Source organism: Chaetodon auriga, chromosome 22, assembly GCF_051107435.1.
Source record: "Chaetodon auriga isolate fChaAug3 chromosome 22, fChaAug3.hap1, whole genome shotgun sequence".
Lineage (NCBI taxonomy): Eukaryota > Metazoa > Chordata > Actinopteri > Chaetodontiformes > Chaetodontidae > Chaetodon > Chaetodon auriga.
Window position 1 is genome coordinate 6,347,203 of NC_135095.1, and position 20,463 is coordinate 6,367,665.

Below are 20,463 nucleotides of genomic sequence, written 5' to 3' on the forward strand. Positions count from 1 at the left end.
GCTTGGCCCCTGATAGCCGCTGCCACTGCACCTTATTAGGGACAAGCTATGGGACCAAACACTGATCCCATTTTCATTTTACTGCCTCATACTTTACAGGCTGAAGAGACCAAGTGTCAACTGTGGTACTGATAACCACCAAATACTGCTGCTAATTGCCTGGTTAACAAACAGAGCCTCATGCGGGACTTTTGAATAGATAACAGAGGTTCACATGCGACAATGGGTCACGCTGAATTTAAAACTCAATGTATGCACTGAGGATCCTTTGAAAAGCTGTTCTGACAAGCATAATGTATGCAGCTGCTGCTGTCAGGGGAAAACCTTGTATCTCCTGCATGCAAACTGTAAGAGAATGCAAAAAAAGTAAGAGGAGTCAGTGCTTTTTTACATGATCTGATATGTTTTGCGACCGTTTCACAAGCCAAAGAGGTCAAAGCGTTTTCTCAGCCAATACAGATTCATGATGTAATCTACCAGCCAAACCATGAAAATCACACAAATTAGGTTTTCAGCAACAATTTCAAAGTTACACGGAGATCCAAATGTAATTTGCCGACTCTTGAAATCTAAACTTCCATGGAAAACTCTGATTTAATCAACGGCCAGAGAATCAACCAATCGGACAAGCCAAAAAAAAAAACCCCACCAAAAAAAGCATGTCTGCAAATTCTGCTTTCTTAACCTGATGTCAGAGTGAGGAGAGGGTTAAACAATCAAGGCCGGCGCTCTCTTAATGCATGCACATCTCCCCTGTCAAAAGCATCCTGCTGAAGTAGGCCAAGGCATGTGTATCGGTGTGTAACTGTGTGTGCGTATGTGTGTCGTACACAGTGGCTCGGGCTGCAGTAATGGAAAATGACACTTGCAATCTGTCTCGTGGCAATAACCCCTCTTCAGTGCTCTTGTCTCCACTCCACACACACACAGTCGTGCACGCGCACGCACACACGCTCGATGTCTCTGTCACCGCAGCAGCCCCCGGGCCGTCCTTGTCACTGCACAGCTTTATTGCATCACTTTAACGTGACAACAAAAGAAGACATTGTGCATCGGGTCTGCTGCGTACAGGAGGGGAACGGACCCGCGCATTAACTACGGGAGACACAGACGGAGAACGCGCGCGCACACGCACACACACACAGAGTGCAGCGTCTTCTCTCGTGAGTCGTGACATTTTTCGTCTGCCTGTCAAAGCGATGACAGAGAGACAGACAGAACAGCAAGACACTCCTGACACAGTAATGTTGCTTTGCATGTTGGAAGCCTATTCAAACAAGGCTGAGCTGTGACTTTAACCTCCCCTCCGCTTGTCTCTGTGTGTGTGTGTGCGTGTGTGTGTGTGTGTTTGTGCATGTGAGACTGATGGGTAAAGACTGTTATTTCTGATGCTATCATAGTTTTGGCCCCGTGTTTGGCTGTTTGATTGACAGTTGGCTTGGCTTTAGAGTGGCTTTGCTTCGCCGGACGGCGGAGGCGGGACCCGCCTATTCCAGTTAACGCGGACGCTGTTGACAAGCACAAACAGACACACACGCACACACTTCTCCCTCTGTTTATGCGTCTGTTTGAGTCTTGATATCCGTCTCTGTCTCTTTTTGTCCTTCTTCTCTATGTGTGAATGTTTGTTCCATCTGTGCGTTGATCGGCCTGAGACAGAGCGCGTTGTAAAGTCTTAAGAATAGCCCACATTGTCCTGTGTGCTGCTCAAAGATAGTGCGACAGACATGTGAGAACCATTAGACCAATGGCAACAACAGTCCAAACAGCACTGGAATGCTCTGCTGACTAGCATGTGTGTTTGTGTGCCTGACCTGTTGGAGCCTTGCGAGCCATTGTGCTCCAATTATTTGTCGACGTCTCCGCCTGTAAATCTTTTTCTACTCCCCTATTTTCCTGGCGAGATCACATCGCTTTCAGGCAAAGACAAAAAAAAAAAAAAAAGTTTGATTGGTTAACGAGATTTCCCTCGTCAATAACGGCTGATGCTGCTGGTTAGGTCACATTAGATCATTTAGCCATCTGTGGCCAACAAATAGGAAGGGAAGAAATTAAATGATGGTGAAAGAACTGCAGTGACAATGAATTAAGCTTTTTGCTCTAAAACGTCTATTTTATCAATAAAACAGAAACACTACCTGATAAAAGCAGGCTTAAAGGGGCATTTCACCCATTTTACACCTTAAATTCAGATTACCTGTAACAAGGAATAACACAGACTGTGTAAATAGGGAAAGTTTGAAAAAGTAACCCCGATGATGTAACAGTGATGTTGTCAGGGTTATTTCGGCCTGGACTTGAGATGCTACCGAGAGAGAGTGCATTATGGGATATGTAGGATCGAGTGTTTTTAGGACTGAGGAGTCAGGATATCTCGGCCGTTGCTGCTTAAATTTCTGTCTCTTGTGAGCTCCCCAACATTTGTCATTTAGTGGCCAGCAGTCGTGTAGAGTATATAAACGCTTTGAAAAATGCTGTTACATGCCCACTTACTGGTTAGTCATACAGATTCAAGATCAAAATGGCTTTAACTGAGTGGAGAGGTGCCAAGTGGAGCTCAAAACAGCCCAAAAGTGCAGTCAGCACATTCTAATTCAGTATTTTCTAAGTCTAAATTTGATTTGCATTTCTACCAAAACACTAATTAAAACATAAATGCTCACAACACTGGAAATATTTATAGTATACAGTAAGTAGTGAATGCTTAGGACGTTTTTTTTATCAAATCATGCTCAGCTTTTCTATTGATATATCTTTATCAGAGCAGGTTAACTGTGTCAATTCAGTTACATGTATGTCGAATAGATAAATTAATAGATAAATATCACACATTTTTTGGATTTCAGCTCCACTCAGGCACAGTTCCATGCATCACTACTTCTTTTCCTCCTGAACGGTCCTGTCGCTCTTTGACCCTCCCGTCCTCCTCCTCCTCCTCCTCCTCCTCCTCCTCCTCCTCCTCCTCCTCCTCCCACCATTCCTCCGACAAGACATCCATGACTGTTTGAGTGGGCTAATTGTCTTAACAACGTCTGGCTCAGAAGAGACTGGAGACTACAGTGGGGTCGGATAACCTTGGCCATAACCTCGTTAGCGTAATCGAACAAACCAAAAAAAAAAAAAAAAAACGGACGAGGAGGGCGTGATCTGCAGTTAACTGGGGCGAAATCCAGTTCGGCTGGCGGCCTGCACCCGCCTGTGTTTTCACATAGTAAGCTGACACCGGGTGGGGGGCTAGACAGAGGGCTCTATGTTCGAGAGTGTGTTGGGTGTGTGCTTTTTTGGGTGTAAGAGTGTGTCAGACAAACCGACATGACTTAACAAACAAGTGTCCAGTGTCTTAGTGTGGATGGCTCCTTGATCCAGCATCACAAGACTGTCTAGTGTGAAGCTTGCAAACAAATATGAGTACATGAGTTCAATTTGAGGGGGGGGGGGGGTGCGGGAGAGAGAGAGAGCGCGACCAAGAGGGATAGAGATAAAGATAGAATGGAATGTTTCCCCCGATGCTTCGTGTCTATGAATGTCTTAGTGTATAAAATGAACCCAGATAGCATCATCAACACTGTGAAGCCCACTACCCACCATCTGACACACACACACACAGACAGGAAGCCTGCAACTCCACCCACATCTGAAGCAGCCTTAAATAGCACTGTTACACACCACTTACACACCGCAGATCATTGATATTCATAGTTAATCATCATTTTACTCACAAATTTCAACAACAGGCATTCGCATTCTAAATTTAAGAAAACGGTCGGGCGGAAAAGGGCTGCGAGCGTAGGAAGGGAGTCTGTGCCAAAATAATGGTGACGCATGCAGACACACAAACACACACACACACACACAGATCATGAAGGTTGAAGTTTTATGGGAACACTTTAAAATGAAGCAGGTGACAGGTGTGTATGTACGTCTGTGTGTGTGCGCTGACTACAGACAGGGCAGGATGGATGCTTTGGAGGACAGAGAGGAACGAGTGAGTGTGTCGGAGCAGGGAGGGACAGAGGGTGAAGGTGCAGGGGTAGAAATCATGCGTTGTTCAGGAATGGAGGCTTTCAGCAGCAGCAAAGTCGGTTACAGACCAAGCTAATATAAACAAGGCTTATTGAAGGATTGCTCACTGAATACAGAAGCAAATCCATCATTGTCTATTACACAAAAAATCAATAAGAACCTAGTTTTTATTGTACTTCAATGAGGGAAGCAGTTGATCATTGTAAGAAAAACAGATTTTTAACAAATGAGGCTGTAAAGGACTTTGTGGTACAAGAAGCTTATTATCCTTTTGACCTGCACTGTATACTGTATGCTCAGTCTGTAGGTCACTAAGTTGCTCTGGAAGGGTAAAAAGATGAGTTCATGCTAAATTTTGGTATGTTGATCAAATGTCAGTGATTTTGAACTTCAGGGTCTATGAATTGTGATTTCCACAAAAGTTTTGACCGTAGTAGAGCCCGAAAAAATGGATCCTACATTGCCCATGATGCAACTCAACAGGGTCTTTCATTTGGCCCCTTTAAATATGGACTCTAGTCGTCTAAGTGAGTGTATAGCAACTCTGACTATGTATTAATGATTACTGTAGTATCATGTCATAATGCCCCTTTTATAGCCACTGACTGTGATGTTTTGGAAACGCTACAGAAACACACACCTGGTTACAGACAAGACTGGCGTACAGCAGCTGATTTGCTTTGTCGGTATTACAATGAGCCAAGAGGCCCCGTGTTTGCGTGTGTGCACATGTGCACGTCACCCTGTGTGTGCACGCTTGCGTCTGAGTGTGCGTATGTTTGGATGTTTGAATGTGTGTGCGTGTGTGTAGGTGACAGCTCCAGCCCCAAACTGACTGGCATCTGGCGGTGGCAGTTGTTTTAACAGCTGAGCTGACAGCATTAATCCGAACGCACCCAAATCAAAAGGAGACAACACCTGTTCACTGCTCCTGAGCCCAGCCGAGGAGGAGACGAGGGAGGGAGGGGGGAGGGAGGGGGAGACGGAGAGCGAAGTATGAATGGAGGCAGGGAGTGAAAGAGATGGAGGGGGAGTGATTAGAAGCAGGTGGAGAGAGCGACGGTGACAAAGGGAGGTAGGAGGGGAAGTATGGAGGGAAGGTGGCAGAGAGGAGAAATAGAAGCGAGGATAGGGCAAGGATGGAAAGCATGGGATGAGAGGGAGGAAAGAAAGAGGAGGGAAGGATGAGGTAGGAGAGAAGGAGGGGAGGGAGAACGATGAGAGCGGGCACGCTGCCAGGCAACACACACACGGCACTCTTTCCCCTGAGCGAAGCGGAAAGGGGCAGTGGGCCAAACGAGGAGGGAGGGGTGAAAACAGAGGGAAGGGAGGGGAGAGGTGAATGGATGGATAGAGAGATCCCACAGGGAGAGAGAGAGAGAACGACGGCTGGAGAGAGGAGGGATGGGGGAGGGCGGACAGAGAAGTACAGCAGCGATCCATCCAGAGGAGCAGAGTCAGAGCTCTGACATGAGTGGCTGGTGATGGCCGTTCTGCTGGCCAAGCAGCAGCGAAGGAAAAGAATGCAGCGGGAGTGAAGGGGTGGGGAGGCGGAGAGGGGCTGACGGGGGATGCTTGTCTCCCAACATCTGGCTCATATAAGGCCGGGCTGCGATGTGGGCTCAGGGTCGTGACCCCTGAGGCTGACAACACAGACACAGCCACTTCATCTGCGGGAGCCGCCCTCTGACCAGGCAGCCAAGGGTTAATTAATATAGACCCCATGGCTTCAAAGACTGACACAGTGACTGGCTGACGGAGCGGCTGAGTGACTGGCTCTCTAGCTGACTGAATTCATGTCTGAGTAGCTAGAAGACGGAGAAACTGAGTGGCTGACGTCTTGGCAAGCTCGCTGGCGCTCTGTAGGACAGGCTTCTTTGCGAGCTGACTGGCCGACATATTGAAAGATGGAGTGACTGAGTAACTAGCTGACTGACTTGTTGCGCTCTGGGTGACTGTAGCGCTAAAGCTACACAACAGCGTGTGCACCACCTTGATATCTGTCATGCAAGAGGAAGCGGAAACAGTATGGGTGGCCCGTGGGTGGCGATTACGTGGACCGCTGGCACGCGTCCATTCGCTATCCCTGATGCACCATGGGTAGCTGTGGCTCCTCAGCCAGGTCAGGCAGGCTGGTGCGTTCATCATCATGAGTGGGGCGACGTACTGTACATGCATGTTTTTATTGCAGTTGTCATGTACAGAGAGCTATGCAGTGATACACACAAGTCCCACGCCTCCACTCAGGCTGTTAAAGCCCCCTTACATCCACGTCAGGCCTTAAATCCTGCACTGGACGCTGCTGACATGGGTGACAGGGGACTACAGCTCTGATGCTTTCACATGAGAGTTGGAGCTGAGATGTAAAATTGTGCTAAGCAGATTGTACACAAGCCTACATGGATTACACAGGGGGAAATGGGGTGCAGTTTCTATCACATATACAGTATGCAGTATGTGGCATTAAAGGCATATACTGTGCTGACTTGCCTACGCATACACTACATACGTACATACATACTGTACACACACACTGACTCTCTTGCAAAAACAGTCACAGCTAATAAGCTCTAACAGATTTTACTTAAAGTCTATTTAAAGTACATTATAGCCTACAGGAAGCTTATATGGTGCCATCAAAGTGTAGTTGCGCACCTACGGTGTGGGGCACATAAGCAAATGCATGCATGCATCCAGAATATACGTACTGCACATGCACATATGCATCACAATAGGAAAAGTCAATCTCACTTTCATCTGAAGTGCCAAGAAATTAGCTTGAATGCGATTATCTTGCTGTGCCTGGTGTCACAGTTTTATCAGCCCGCTTGATTTGCTTAGATTTTACTAATTCAAAAATCATCTTTGAAGCTCTATTGTCTGTACTGGTCTCTGGTTCCCCTGTGAGTATTGATTCATGGAAACTAACTAACTTAAAAAGTGTTTAAGCTGGTCCACAGAAGGTCAGCCGAACGTGCGAAAATGTGAAATGTGTCCACAGGCAAGCATACATTTCTGTGTGTTTAAGGAATAATGTTTCAAATGTCAATGAATAATGGATGAGGTTTGACACATTTTCTCCAATGGAAACAAATGCTTCAAAAGCTGCTCAACACGGCTCACTAAACTCCGACTAAAATGACTGTTTTAGAACTTTGTCTCGATTTTCCCATGATTAGGATCAAATTACATAGTTCTCTGTGAGACTTCCTCCAGAAGTATAAGAAAATTATGGACCCGTAAAAACCGCGCACTACCAATTGTTCTTATTGACCCTGCAATGAGGAGCTAAGAAAAAGATCAGTGTTATTAAAAGTCACGAGCAACTTCCACCAATTTCGTCCTTTATTCAAAGTTAACTTAGAAATGGCTTCATGCACACTCACTAAAATATTTGCATGCTAATAGAAATGTCTGGAAAGCTTGCAGCAAAGCAATAGGTTTTTATATCTTGCTATGGCACAATGTCAAGATGAAAAATCAAGCATTTAATTTCAAAATGCAGCATCCACCTACTCACAAAGTAACTGCTGGTATGTCAGTAAACTACTTAATGGAAGATCGATGAACTTATCTGCTAACTGCAAAGGATTCTTCTTACAAAGTGAAACTGTTTGAGGGTGCAGTCATCTGGCCTTTTGAAAACTGGTTGAACTCCAAGCAGTAATTCCTTTTTCCACAGTGTTTCTCAGAGTGTTTTTGTTGCTTAAGTGCCTCAGTGAAAAGTTTTCAGATTTCTCAGCTGCATTTCATATCCTTTTGATAACGTAATTGAGGGACAAATGAAAGTCGGTGCACTTTACACAAAGTCATTCATCTTGCAGCCATTTTGCAGCATAAAAACATTCCTCTGTCTCTCCATGGGAATGGGAAAAAAGACCGAGAAAGGAAAATCACAGAAAAGGAAGAAAAAACAACAGGGCGTGCAAATGAAGCGAGTTTATGAGCAAGCTGAATAGATAAATCATGGATTCCACTGATTTGGTCATGGGACATGGTGCTGAATGGAAGTGAATGGAGGGGGTGCCAAAACACTGGGGCCTGTCTAATATTTGGGAGTCAGTGACAGAAAGGCCTTTATGTGTGACAGTCTGACTCACACAAACACACACTTAGACACACCCAAACATATTCATATGATGCGTATGCCACACAGGAAATGCACAAACACAGCCCCCCCGCCCCATCACCAGGTACCAACACCAATACACGCATGCGCATACACACAGCGTACTGTAGGACAGTCAAAGTGTGGGTAGGTCACAATAACTAAGCTATGGAAGCCCTGGCTGATTCATGAACCTCAGGCCTTTGTCCTTAACTTAATGCCACGCCGGGAGGCCAATAACACACACAGACACACACACACCATCAGGAAAACCGCAGGACCCTCTCTCCTCTCTATAAGCCCCTTTATGCTCCTGTATTGGACAAAAGCTGGGGCACTGCTTTTCCCCCAAACACACACACACACACACACACACACACACACACACACACACACACACACACACACACACACACACACACACACATTATTCATCTCCTTAATATCGCTCATCTGGACTGGGAAGAATGGTAGAAAGGAGTTTCATCCCCACTGATTGTCTCGTGCAAGGCTGGGAAGAGAATGTCACGTTGAAAAGCAGACGCAAAACAATTCAATAAGAAAAGTGACTTGAATGCGCCTTTCATCGAGCCAACAATGGCCGGCCCCACAATAGGCCTCAGGTTCGCCCCATGACGTTGCCTGTTTCTCATGCCACAAAAGGAAAAAAGAAAAAAAAAAAAAAAAGCCCCGAATTGACTCGATTTGAATTGTGAGCCATGTCCGTGATGATTTTTCTCCCATCTACTGCAAACGACGGCGAAGTGACACAATGACACTTGGATAATTGGAGAGAATCATAAATAAAAAAGGAACTGGTTTTCTTAGATAAGCAACTTGAAGCGTGAGCTCTCCGCCATGCTTCAAAGTGAGTTTTATTTGCGCAAAAGGATGCCGTTTCTTTCTCAATGTTGTGATCTCTCCGAGCAGAAAATGTCTGAATTTCACCGGAGAGGAGGCGTAGCATGAAGAAACAACACAGAAAGTTCAAATTTCCTTAGAAAGAGGTTCAAGGCAGAGTTAGTCTCATGAGCACGATGTCAATTTCTCTTTATTTAGGGGCTTTTAATTGGCTAACAGGACAAAATCTTGCTTTTTCTCACTCGCCTGAACTTTCTCTTTTCGTTTGTAGTGAACTGAAAAAAAAGAACCCCCCCCCCAAAAAAACAACAATTCTCTCTTTCAACCTCGCCTTCTGTTTCGTTTCAGTCGCCTTCTTTTTCCCAGCGCGAGAAGAATGTGCTGGGAGAGTCCTGCTGCACTTCACGTTAATTTATACAACTAACTAATTACCGACAAAGGGTGGAAATCACATAAAGACAGTCGCCCGCTCCCACGCTGAGGGTGTGAACCCTCTGCTGTATGTGTGTGTGTGTACATAATGTATATGCTTATATTCTATATGCTGAAAGTCCACAAATTCCCCTTAGGGATCTGGTCACAGGTCCATGTGATGACTTGCAAGGGTTGTATATGCCATTGTTGATGTTTAGAGTGTGTGTGCATCTGTGTGTGTGTTTGACAAAACCCCCCAGATAGCGGAGCAGTGGAGGGATTAAGCAAAGTGAAGGAGGGGGTGGACTGATGGACGGATGAACGAGAGACTGCCTCGATCCCTCCACTTCTCCAGCTCTTTTTTCCCCTCCCTTTCTTTCTCTCTTTCCTTCGTCTTGGCAGAATGTATCCGCCCTTCCCATTGTCACCCATTGGAGTGTACGGAGGCGTGAGGGAGCTCCGGCCACTGTGTGCTTGTGTGGCACAATGGCCTTGCTTAAGTGCTGTCCTATAAAATGCCTCAGTGCTCTCTAAAAGCAAGCCCTGGATTCCCTCCCTGCCTTGAAAATAGATGAAGTGCTGTGCGTGCATGTGTGAGCGTGTGTGTGTGTGTGTGTGTGTGTGTGTGCTGTGTGACATCTGTCATTGAGTTGGCATTTTCAGTATGGAAACCAGTGCCTTGAAGCAGCGAGTACACTCAGCCATAAAAACACCATTCTGGTTGACCTTGAGGTTGCCGGCACGGTTGTAAACCTGCACACCGTGCGCGAGTGTGTGTATGTGTGCACATGAGTGTGTCTCTTGTTTCCCCACACGTGTGTCCAGATCAAGGCCGTAAAGTATAGAGGCCAGGGTCTGACCCCAGAGCTGCACCCTGGCTCAGAAAAACAACAAGAATGTTGCCATTTGTTGACCCAGACGACGTCACTGCCAGGAGAGGCGAGTGACCGTCAAAGCCACACAATGGAGCGCAGTGCAAAGTTGTTTATAGCACTGCGTTATGTCTTATGTATTAATAGCAATCATTTTGTCAAACTGAATGTCAGTTTACAAGAAAGTGGGCAATTTGTTCTGTTTCTCTACTCTCCTGTTTTAGGGTAGGACATAGGCATTGTTAAAATCAGGCATTAAAAACGAAGCCACGTTGACATTAATGCATCTTGAACTGCTGCTGAATCAATACAAATTTCTATCATCGTTTTTTTTCTCACAGGAAGTGAAGTGTGAAGTGAAATCCGAGCGATACTGACGGATTTGGCTGCTGTATTGAAATAAGCAGCAAAGAACTTCATTTGTCAAAAAAATGCAATTTAAAGGCGTTTTCTCTCTGCACACTGCCCCTCAACGGCTCGCGTCATTTTGGGTCAAACGCAGCTTCTAAAGGTCTACTCTGCGCTGAATCCCGTTTACAGCAGTGGTTACGCTGGAAGGAGAGACAACATAAAAAGTCCCAGAGGCCGCGGAGCCCCAGCGACGGGTAGCTGTAGCTGGGTAGCAGAGGGTCAACAGACGGGTCCAGCGATGGAGCTCAGCTGGCACTTAATGTGAGCCACTTACAGTCGAAGCTGCCATAGAGCGAGGGAAGGAGCAAGAGGAGAGGAGAGGAGGAATGAGGCTGAGTGTCTGGTGAAAGTCCAGGGCAGAGGAGGCACCACTCCAGGGGCCGAGAGGAACATCTGTGCCCCATTTAGTGATGTTTCCCCTCCTTTTAATTCCCCTCATTTTTCTTCTCTTTCATTTTGCAGTGTCTTATCTATCTATCTATCTATCTGTGCATCTATCCATCCATCTGGTGCATGTCTGTTTTCACACTGCCGGGCTAATAGATTATTACCAGGCTTTGCTCTGTGGCACAGGGGTCGCAGGGGGTTAAATGGCAAGTCCAAGGGAGCTGTCCAGGTGTGTGTGTGTGTGTGTGTGTGTGTTTTCAATGACACAGGTGTGTGCGCACTTGTGCAGCCATCTCTCTTGGGGTTTAGCACCGTCTCTCCTCTCGACCCCGCGCCTCCCGCGATGTTCCGCGCTCTGCTCTCATTATTCCACGTAATGACACACACACACACTCCAGCACGAGCATCTCGCCCGGCCGCCTCTCCAAGACACACACGCGCACGCACGCATACACTCAAGGCAGTGTCGTGGCATTCTTATCTTGGCTCTTCCTCCCTGTCGCTCCTGAAGAAATCATTACAGGAGGCGGCTGTGCGGTTCGTGTGCGCATCTGCACATATATGTAGCGGCGTGTGTGAGAGTGAGTGTGTATCTCCAGGGTAGCAGGTGGCCGGTGGAGTAAGACAGGAGATGAATGGAGAGAGCAGGAGAGCGGTGGAGCATGGTTGGGCCAGGCCATGGGGGACAACACGGCTAGTCATTTATTAGAGGCCAACACACACACCTTGCAAGAATGCAGCCAAATGCAATCCTCCTTATAAAACACACACACACACACACGTGCACATTCTGTCACAAATACATATGCAAATACACATACACAAGTATACATGTTCCCAACGGCTTAAACAGCACACACACATACACACACTGACCTAGTATCTACCACTCTCCATTCATCTAGCCTAAGTAGAGCAACACTAGCCACAGACACCAAACTACATCTTCCAAACTTGAGCCATATGTGTGTGCGTGCGCGTGCGACTGTCTGTGTGCGCGTGATGTCTCGCTCAGAGCGTGCCTTCGTTAAGTCGAGCTTCTCATTCTGAATCGAGATGTTTATCGTTTTCTGACCCATTTCATGTCTTTGGCCCCTTGTTCACATCCCTCCTGGTGTTAATGTTCCTATACTCTAAATGTGTGTGTGTGTGTGTGTGTGTGTGTGTGTGTGTGTGTGTGTGTGTCATTGATCCAGCTGGAAGCAGTGTGTGAGCGTGTGTGTAAGGGAGAAGAGAGAGAGGGAGAGGGAGAGGGAGAGGGACAGAGAGAGCAGTAATATTCCAGGCCTTTCATAATGATTAAAGCCTTCATTAAATTTTCATCCCAACCTGCTGTTTGCTGCTAATGGCCTTTGTGAGCCACACAGCCAAACAATAGCTAGCCGGGCACAGAAAAGGGATTTCTATCTCGCGCTCAATACCGCCCCCGCCCCCCCCCCCCCCCTCCTCAAAAGCCTCTGCCTCTCTTCATCTTTTCTCAGCATCCCTTTTCTTCCTTTACTCTTTCTTCCATTCTCTCTTGCTTGGCCTGGGTTTGTGTGTGTGTGTGCATGTGCATGTGTGTGTGATGGGTCTGGAGGCGCTGGGGCCTTTTGTTCGCGCGTTTCATTTAAACGTAGGGCAGATAATGCTCCGGGTTGGTTTGGATGCCGCACCACCGTGGCACTCTGCTAATGGGGTCTGTGAAGACATGGCTCTTTCTCTCCTTCACTCCTCTCTGCTGCTCTTCCTCCTTCTGTCTTACCTTCTCCCTGTCTCTTCCTACCTCTCTGCGCTGGCTGACTCATAAAGATCCATTATTGTTGTTTTTTTTTCCCTCTGCAGCCAGTTCATGAGGTCTAGTGAAGCAGCGAACAACCCAAAACACACCTCAATTACAGCTCAGCTCAAAAAACAGCCCAGTTTTTTTTTCCCTTTCTCTCTCGCTCCTTTTTTTTGTGTGTGTGTGTGTGTTAAATGTGCCACAACAGGCCTCTCTATTGACTGGAATAAAAACAACCAGGCGGCGAGAGCTGACCAGCAGTCTCGGCCGCTTTGAAAACCTTACAGAAAGGCTTGGAAAATAAGGTTAGCACATCTCAGCTTGAAATGAAAGCCTGTTGAACACAAACACACACGGACACATGAACACCTACACTTAAAAGACAAATACACACTGCACTGCTGCACTGCTCTTTCAACTTTGGGGCACGGGGCAGCACACTGCATTCAGAGATGTTTGAAAAGAAATCTTAGCGCACAGCAGTGGTGGATTTAGAAGCTAAAAGGAAAATATGGGTGGGTAGAAGAAGATCTAGTGGTTGTTAGAGCATGCATCTGCTTTGAAAGGTCTTCACAGGTCCACTGCGTTCTGAGGAAACAAGACCCGACCTCGGACCTGAACCGGACCTGGTGCCAATTAAGTCTAATCGGGTCAGAGAGGGTCTTGTTTTATTGCCACAGGTCTCGGGTCTGTTTGTTAATGTGTCTAATACTTAAGTGGATCCAAATGGACTTGTATAGCAGAGTAAGGCTAGAAGTAAAACTGTGAATATAGCAGTGGGTGTACAGTTTAAGTTACAGTAAATAGTGGAGCAAGAAAAAAAAAAATCTCCTGTGTTTCACGACCACGACATGAAGCAGTAACGGCCGCACGTCAAAGGAAAAAGTATTCTATGAAATCAGTAACCTGTATCAAAACATATGCTATTACATGAACTGGAAGTTCAATCACAAACATTAAACTGGTTAAACGATTATGATATGTCTTTTCACAGAATGTGTAATTGTTGGGGCAGGAAGTGAAACCCGGACTTTGAATTATTTCTACAAATCAGTCTCTGAAGCATATGAACAGATTGTTTTTGGAATTAGTTTTAATGACTTTATTCACTCATAGGACACTGTTATCATCCTGTTGCGTGTTAATTGAAGCCTGCTGCCAGTGTTGATGCCGTCTCTCTATTAGCTGTTCAGCTTGATCGCATTTTGGATTGGGTCCAATTACCCCAAGGTCTATTTGGGTTGGGTCCGACTGTGCTCAGGTCACTTTAAAAAAAAAAAAAAAAAAAAATCTATTTATGCAGGTTGGGTTGACGTAGGTTTACCATAGATACTTTATGGACTGGATCCAACATTGTGGACCCCTGAAGACCTCTGATCTGCTCTGCTTAAGTGCCCTTAGTCAAGATGGTGAATCCCTACCAGCTTCAGGTACCTGTTGAAACTGACCTCCCGGTGTACCACATGAAAGACATCTCCACCAATAAAGCACAATGTTTTTATATTATCCCATCAGATGGACACCTGTTGGTAATCTCCTTATCACATTATCACCATGACATGCATTTCATAGTGACTTAAGCCCCCATTTATCTGCCCAATAGAAATTAGAGTTGGCCACGGGCTAATTTTATCTCTTACTCCAACTGTTAGCCCAAGGCTAAACTTGACAAAGAAATGTGGGGCCTAATCGAGCTAAGCTATGTAGCCTTTGGCAAAAATCTGGTTACATCTCTTCAGCAGTGCTTGAAATCTTTATCTGAGGATGGTGGGAGCATCATGCCAAAAGTTGCAAAGGTAGTAGGAAAGGTGATAAGTTGTATTTAACCCTCAGTTGAAAGAAATTTTAATCTGAGTGTCCCTCCCTTGAAATAAAAGCCGAGAAACATTTGTTGTTAAGATATCCAAGTATGTCTGGAGGCTTTCCATACACTCGAGCAAGCACGACACACACACATACACACACATCTTATTTGTCAGGTTGTGATAAATATGCAAAGCATGGTGGACAATAGGCCCAAACAGCTGATGCTGTCTGTCTGCGTGCTGGAAAAACAAAGGCTCGCTTCTCATCTGAATGTGTATGGGTTAATAACAGAGGGAGAGGGAGAGAGAGAGAGAGGGGCTGATAAAGCTGTAGAGAAAGCAAGACAGAAAGACAGAAGAAGAGAGAGAGGACAACAGAGTGTGATAAAAGGCCGGCGCGGAGCCAGAGAGATGGTGGGGAGTTGCAGATCACACATCTGGCCGCACAAGCGTCCTCTTTCATCACTGACCTTCTGGCTCGTTCTTGATCAGCTCCTCCATCTTGCGTTGCTTCAGTGTGTCCACCACGTCTGCCAGGCTGCCCTTGCGTCTCTCGGGGGTCCCCAAGGTACCCGTGGCCGAGCCCCCGTCACTGCAAGGCCGGCCGCCGCCGCCCTCCTCTTTGCCCGGTGAGGTAGCATTGTGCTGGGGGTAAGGGCTCAGAGAGCTCCCCTTAGTGCCGTCCTGCTCCTGGAGGGAAGGAGGAGAGGGAAAATTATTAGATTTAAAAATTACCTCAATTTTAATAAATAAGCAAACTGTGGGGAGAAAAGACGCAAGGAGGAGGTGGGGGAGGAGCTGGCAGAGACCCACTCATTATCTCCATCCATCTCTCCTTCCCTTGCTCTCTTTATTCTCTCCATCTCCCCTTCTCATAGCTCAATGCAACCAACTGTCATCCCTGGCCAGTTATCTCAAGTTAGGGCATACTTCTTCTTCTTCTCTCTCTCTCACATCCTCTGGAATCTGCATTTGACTGACTTGGAGGTACTTGACAGAACGAGCACATGAAACAACAGCAAAAGACTCCGCGCACTCTCAGAGTCACACTAACTCTTCATTACAAAGCCTTCAACAGCTTGGCTTTGAGGGACGTCCAACACTACTGTACCGAATCCCAAGCAAGTTTCAGCGCTGCGCTACTTTTGTCCAAAGATTCCTGACAATTAATGCTGAGGATGCAACTCCGTCAAATCACAAAAAAAAAAAAAGTGGATTCCTTTTCAAAAAACAAAGCTTTGGAGCGGTGTCAAATCATTTCCATAAATTCATGAAAGGGCTGAAAAAACAACAATCAGCATGGCAGCTACAAAATATAATATATACAGCTCACTGTAAGGCTCTGTGCCTTTTGCCAAGCTGTCATGATGAATAATTATCCCACTGTCTTGTGCCTAAACTTTACAGTCTTTAACATGACAAGTATAACGACCTTCAGAAATCAAAAAAAACTTTCACACAATTGATTTTGTTTTGGTCAATTAAAGGCCCCCCTCCACTAAAAACTGTATTTTGCCCATTGTTCTCTTGGATGTTTGAACTTCCTTAAAACTTGTCCAGAGGGGACCTTTAAGTTTCTTTTATGTGATAAGTTTGGTAAAGTCGGGTGAATAAACAGTAGGAAAAAACCTCCCGACAGCAACTGAATGGTAAGCAACTTGTAGCATCTTAATCTTTGACCCAATAAAACCAGTGTTTGTTTGGCTAGCCCGCATGATAGACTTAATGCCGGCTAAGCCCAATTAAGAGTGACACTGAGAAGGAGGACGGTGTCAGCTTCAACGGAGAACATCTCTTTGCCACACATACACGGGCGGATGAGCGCACGTACCGTACGCATGCTCTAAATGCATCGACAGCCACGTGGACGTGTACAGTGTCCTTCCGCATGCACGCACAGGTGTGTTGACGTACGCGTTGTATTCTTTAATTACAATGAATCAGTCAGTCAATCAGGCTGCCAGTCTGTCAGCTTGGCCCTTTGAAGACAGGAGGGTCAATGGTCCACAGGGTTAATCTTTGGCTAATCCCACTACAATATGGAGCGTGCCACCTGGGGCAATGGCACACATATCCAGTACCTCTGTTTGTCTGTGTGTGGGTGTGCATGTGTGGGAGACGGCCAGAGACAGAGGGACAGACAGAGGGACATTCCAGCGGTATTAATGACATTATGGTGTATTAAGGTGGAGACAGTTTTATAATCATTAACTCACAGGCTGTTGGTGGAAGTGGAACTTAATACTGAGATCACAGTCCATGATGAAGTCAGCTAGGCCCCCACGTGACGGCAGATTCTATCCTTTTCTCTCCTTTAGGCGTCTTATTATGAAAGCATCCATTTGAGCAGAAGAGGACAACTCAAGACAAAGTCTCGAATCGTTCCTCTGTGCTCTATCGAGAGAATAAGTCCAGGCAGAGACGATGCTTTCATTGTCAGTGGCCTAACACTGTCTGAGAGGTACAGCAGACCATTATCACTTGCTGTTTTCTACACTTCACTGACTCTCCCTGGCTCTGTGTGTTTCCACACTCTGAATAAGTGAGCACGCTCAATAATTCACTAATTCTCTCCTCGGCATTCTTGTGGCTGCATTGTAACAGGGGACAGTTTGACGGCAATGATATGGCTGTAACAGTCGTATATACAGCGTATGATGGAGTGACGAGGCTTCTAACACGCTGGCTGTGGGCTGTGCTGCGCTGGGAAAGTGTCTTGTGATCTTCAAGCACTGAAAGACTTAACTCTTCTCGCCTCACCAGCGGACCAAGCGAAGGCTCGACCTGCTCCCGTCTCTCTTTGTCGCTTCATTTCCTCCTTCACCCTCTCCTGTTCTTCAGATTAGGGAAATTTAGACTTCAAATGAGCGGCTTTGTGATTACGAGTTGCATCAGTGGTGGCGCGGCATGCAAATGTAAGGAGACAAGAGGAAGAGAAGGAGTGCAAGTGGGTAGAAGTCAAAGAAAGATGGACAGAGCGAAAGGCGAAAGAGAGAGCGGCGATGTTATTAGAGGAAATCAAAGAAAGAGAGAGAGAGAGTTGACAGAGATATGTGGAGAAAGAAAGAGAGAGAGAGAGACAGAAAGAGGGGAAGGCATGCATCTTGAAGGCAGCGGTCACACCTGTCACATCCCATTTATCTAATCCAGCGCCTACTTAAAACAGCCGCACTCTTTCTTTTCGAGAAAGATGTCGCGCAAACAAAACAAACAGAACAAGAATATTGGAGAAGAGATGGGGTGGGGGTCGGGGGGGTGGAGTCGGGGGGGGGGGAGAGAGGGGTTGTCGGATCTCCTTGCCCTGTCGAAAATCTGCCAGGGAGATGTCATCTCACTGCGTCCAACAATGAAGGTCATTTCCCAATCAAAGGGAATTAGCGGGGAGCTGTGGCTTCTTCAAAGACCTGGTAAATTAGGGCCCATGACATTATTTATGTGTGTCAGACAGACAGCCTTATCCCGAAGGCAACTTAAATGGCTTAGGATTTTTCCCCCCCATCAACCTCCCTGCATATAATCCATGTGCCCTGCTGACATTTCTTACCCTGGCGATTTTGCAAAAGTCCAAGACAGAGGGATCAAAAAAGACGAGACACAAGGCAATTCCCTATTGTAAACCGGCGTCAGGAGGCTGACGCGCGTACGGCGACATGTTCCCGCAATAACGCGGCTCGCAAAACTTTTCTCATCAACATACATTTATTCAGAACAACCAGAAATTGTGGATACTGTAAACGTTCATGCCCTCCTCTCCTTCTCGCGCATGTGTGTGAGCAGGTTTTTGCCATTTCTGCGCGCATATGTGTGACACTGTGAGTGCAAATAGCCTGTAGGTGTGTGTGTGTGTGTGTGTGTGTGTGTTAATGTGCGAGTGCCTGCATACATGTATTTATATGCACTGGATGTGGCAGGCTGGCAGTGTGGGCGGTTCTGCCTTTAGTTTGCAGATGTCAATTCTCTTCCAAAATGACTGGAACAAAGTAAAAATTGCGCCTCACTCTCTTTATCCTTTTACTGCCTCTGCAATGGAACCGAATTAAACAACTTTTGTCTTCTTAAGCTCATCTGTGAGGGGAGGTTGGTTTAAAAACACGTAACTCTTGCCAGAAAAAGAGGGAAAAAAAAAAAATCCAAATGCTATTTTTTTTTTCTACAGCCAGCACAGATGCCGCTGTTCATGTTCTTTTTTTGATTTCTTCTTCGTCTTCCTCCCATCCTCCCTCTCTGTTGCCCGACAGAAGCAACCCTCTCTCTCTTTCTCCCTCCCCTCTCTCTACCATAGCCTGACATGTCTCGGGCTGCGCAAGGTGTATGTGTGAAAAACAATATTGGATGCTTGGCGCGTCGTTGTGGATCAAGGCATGGACAATGTGGCAGTAGGAAGAACTGGAAACAGCTGCTCAACTAAAATACACACAAATACACACCATGAGAATGTCACTGATCTCTCCTGCAGGGGGGTAAGACTTAGCTCTACACCAGAGCTGCCAATCTCCGCGACATACACTTAACACACCTCCGACACATTGCCAAACACACACACACATACATGCACGCACACACACACACACACATGCGTGCAGCAAATCCCTTTACATGCCATGGCTAAACACAGACACTGTCAGTTTTGACTTCCAGATCCCTCAGGCAGGGACAAGCAAGCAAACACACATACATTACTTTTATCCTCCCGTTCCAACAATACGGCTGAGCTCTTCCACGGAAACTTCAAAAAAACATATATGTACCACGTCGATCATTATTTCATTATATTAACATGAGTTGTTGCCCTTCTTCTAGTTGAAACTTTGTGTTCAAGAATAACACACTTGCCCTCTCCTTATGTCAAAACATGCAGCTGTATTTTCTGTATTTTAAATAGCAGTTTGGCTAAAAATGCATGCCAGTATATTTTACCACGACCCCTCGCTGTTGACAGGCAAGTGTGTGTTGATTCATTAGTGCATCACTGGCATGAGAAATTAAGTGTGACCACTGTGTCTCAAGACTGCTCAATGACTGTGTTAAATCTGTCAAATTCTCATGAGCACACACGCGCACACACACACACACACGCAGTCACACATACAAATTACACAAAAAAGAGGGAGGAAGACGAATAAGGAATAATGCCTGATGAAATGTCTTTATAGTTTTCTATCGGGCTAGCGTGCATCTTGCCTGTTAATGAAATAATTAGTGTTTGTCCATTAACACATTTATGAGAGAAGATGCTTGCCTCTGCTTGATGTGAAAACATTTTTTTTTTTCTGCAAGGATTTGCAAAACACAAACATAAATGAGCTAAAAGAAAGCAAGCACGAAGGAAAGGTATTAAATCTATACATGCAGTGCAGACTTAAAAGCACCCTGCTATAATAATTTAGCATTTTGTTTGTTTACCTGGGAACAAAGTTAAAAATCCATCCTTTAATATCTTTAGTGGCGCCATAACTGGATTTCGTGTTGATTGGCTGACCTCGCTGAACTACCACTAAAATCCTTCCCATCAGGTGTTTGAACTGTGCTGCACTCAGCCAATCAGGGTCCACCAGCATGGTGAGAACTTCACATTCAATAAAACACCCTTTTAGCTAAACTGCATTCATTTGCAAACCATTACGAACGGCGCTCCTCGCATCCAGAGCCGGGGCTTGTACAAAAACAAAATTTTTTAAAAAGTGAATAATCTGGCACCTTTCAGCTTTTTAAAACATTCAATGAGTGCTGTTTTCTCATTCTCTCCCTCCCTCTGTGTGTGTGTTGTTGCGTGTGTGTGTGTGCGTGTGTGGCTGTGCAGCTGCAGCAGGCAGGTAAAGC

At 45.9% G+C, this 20,463-nt stretch overlaps 1 protein-coding gene across 6 annotated transcripts in view; it reads right to left on the reverse strand.

The window, feature by feature from the left end:
* sox5 (SRY-box transcription factor 5) overlaps nt 1-20,463 on the reverse strand; it is a 220,911-nt gene that overhangs the window by 54,468 nt on the left and 145,980 nt on the right. For all 6 annotated transcript variants that reach the window (XM_076721791.1, XM_076721790.1, XM_076721793.1 and 3 more), the window contains one exon: nt 15,114-15,333. In XM_076721791.1, coding sequence (XP_076577906.1) covers nt 15,114-15,333 — 220 coding nt within the window. The remainder of the gene's footprint in view (nt 1-15,113; nt 15,334-20,463) is intronic.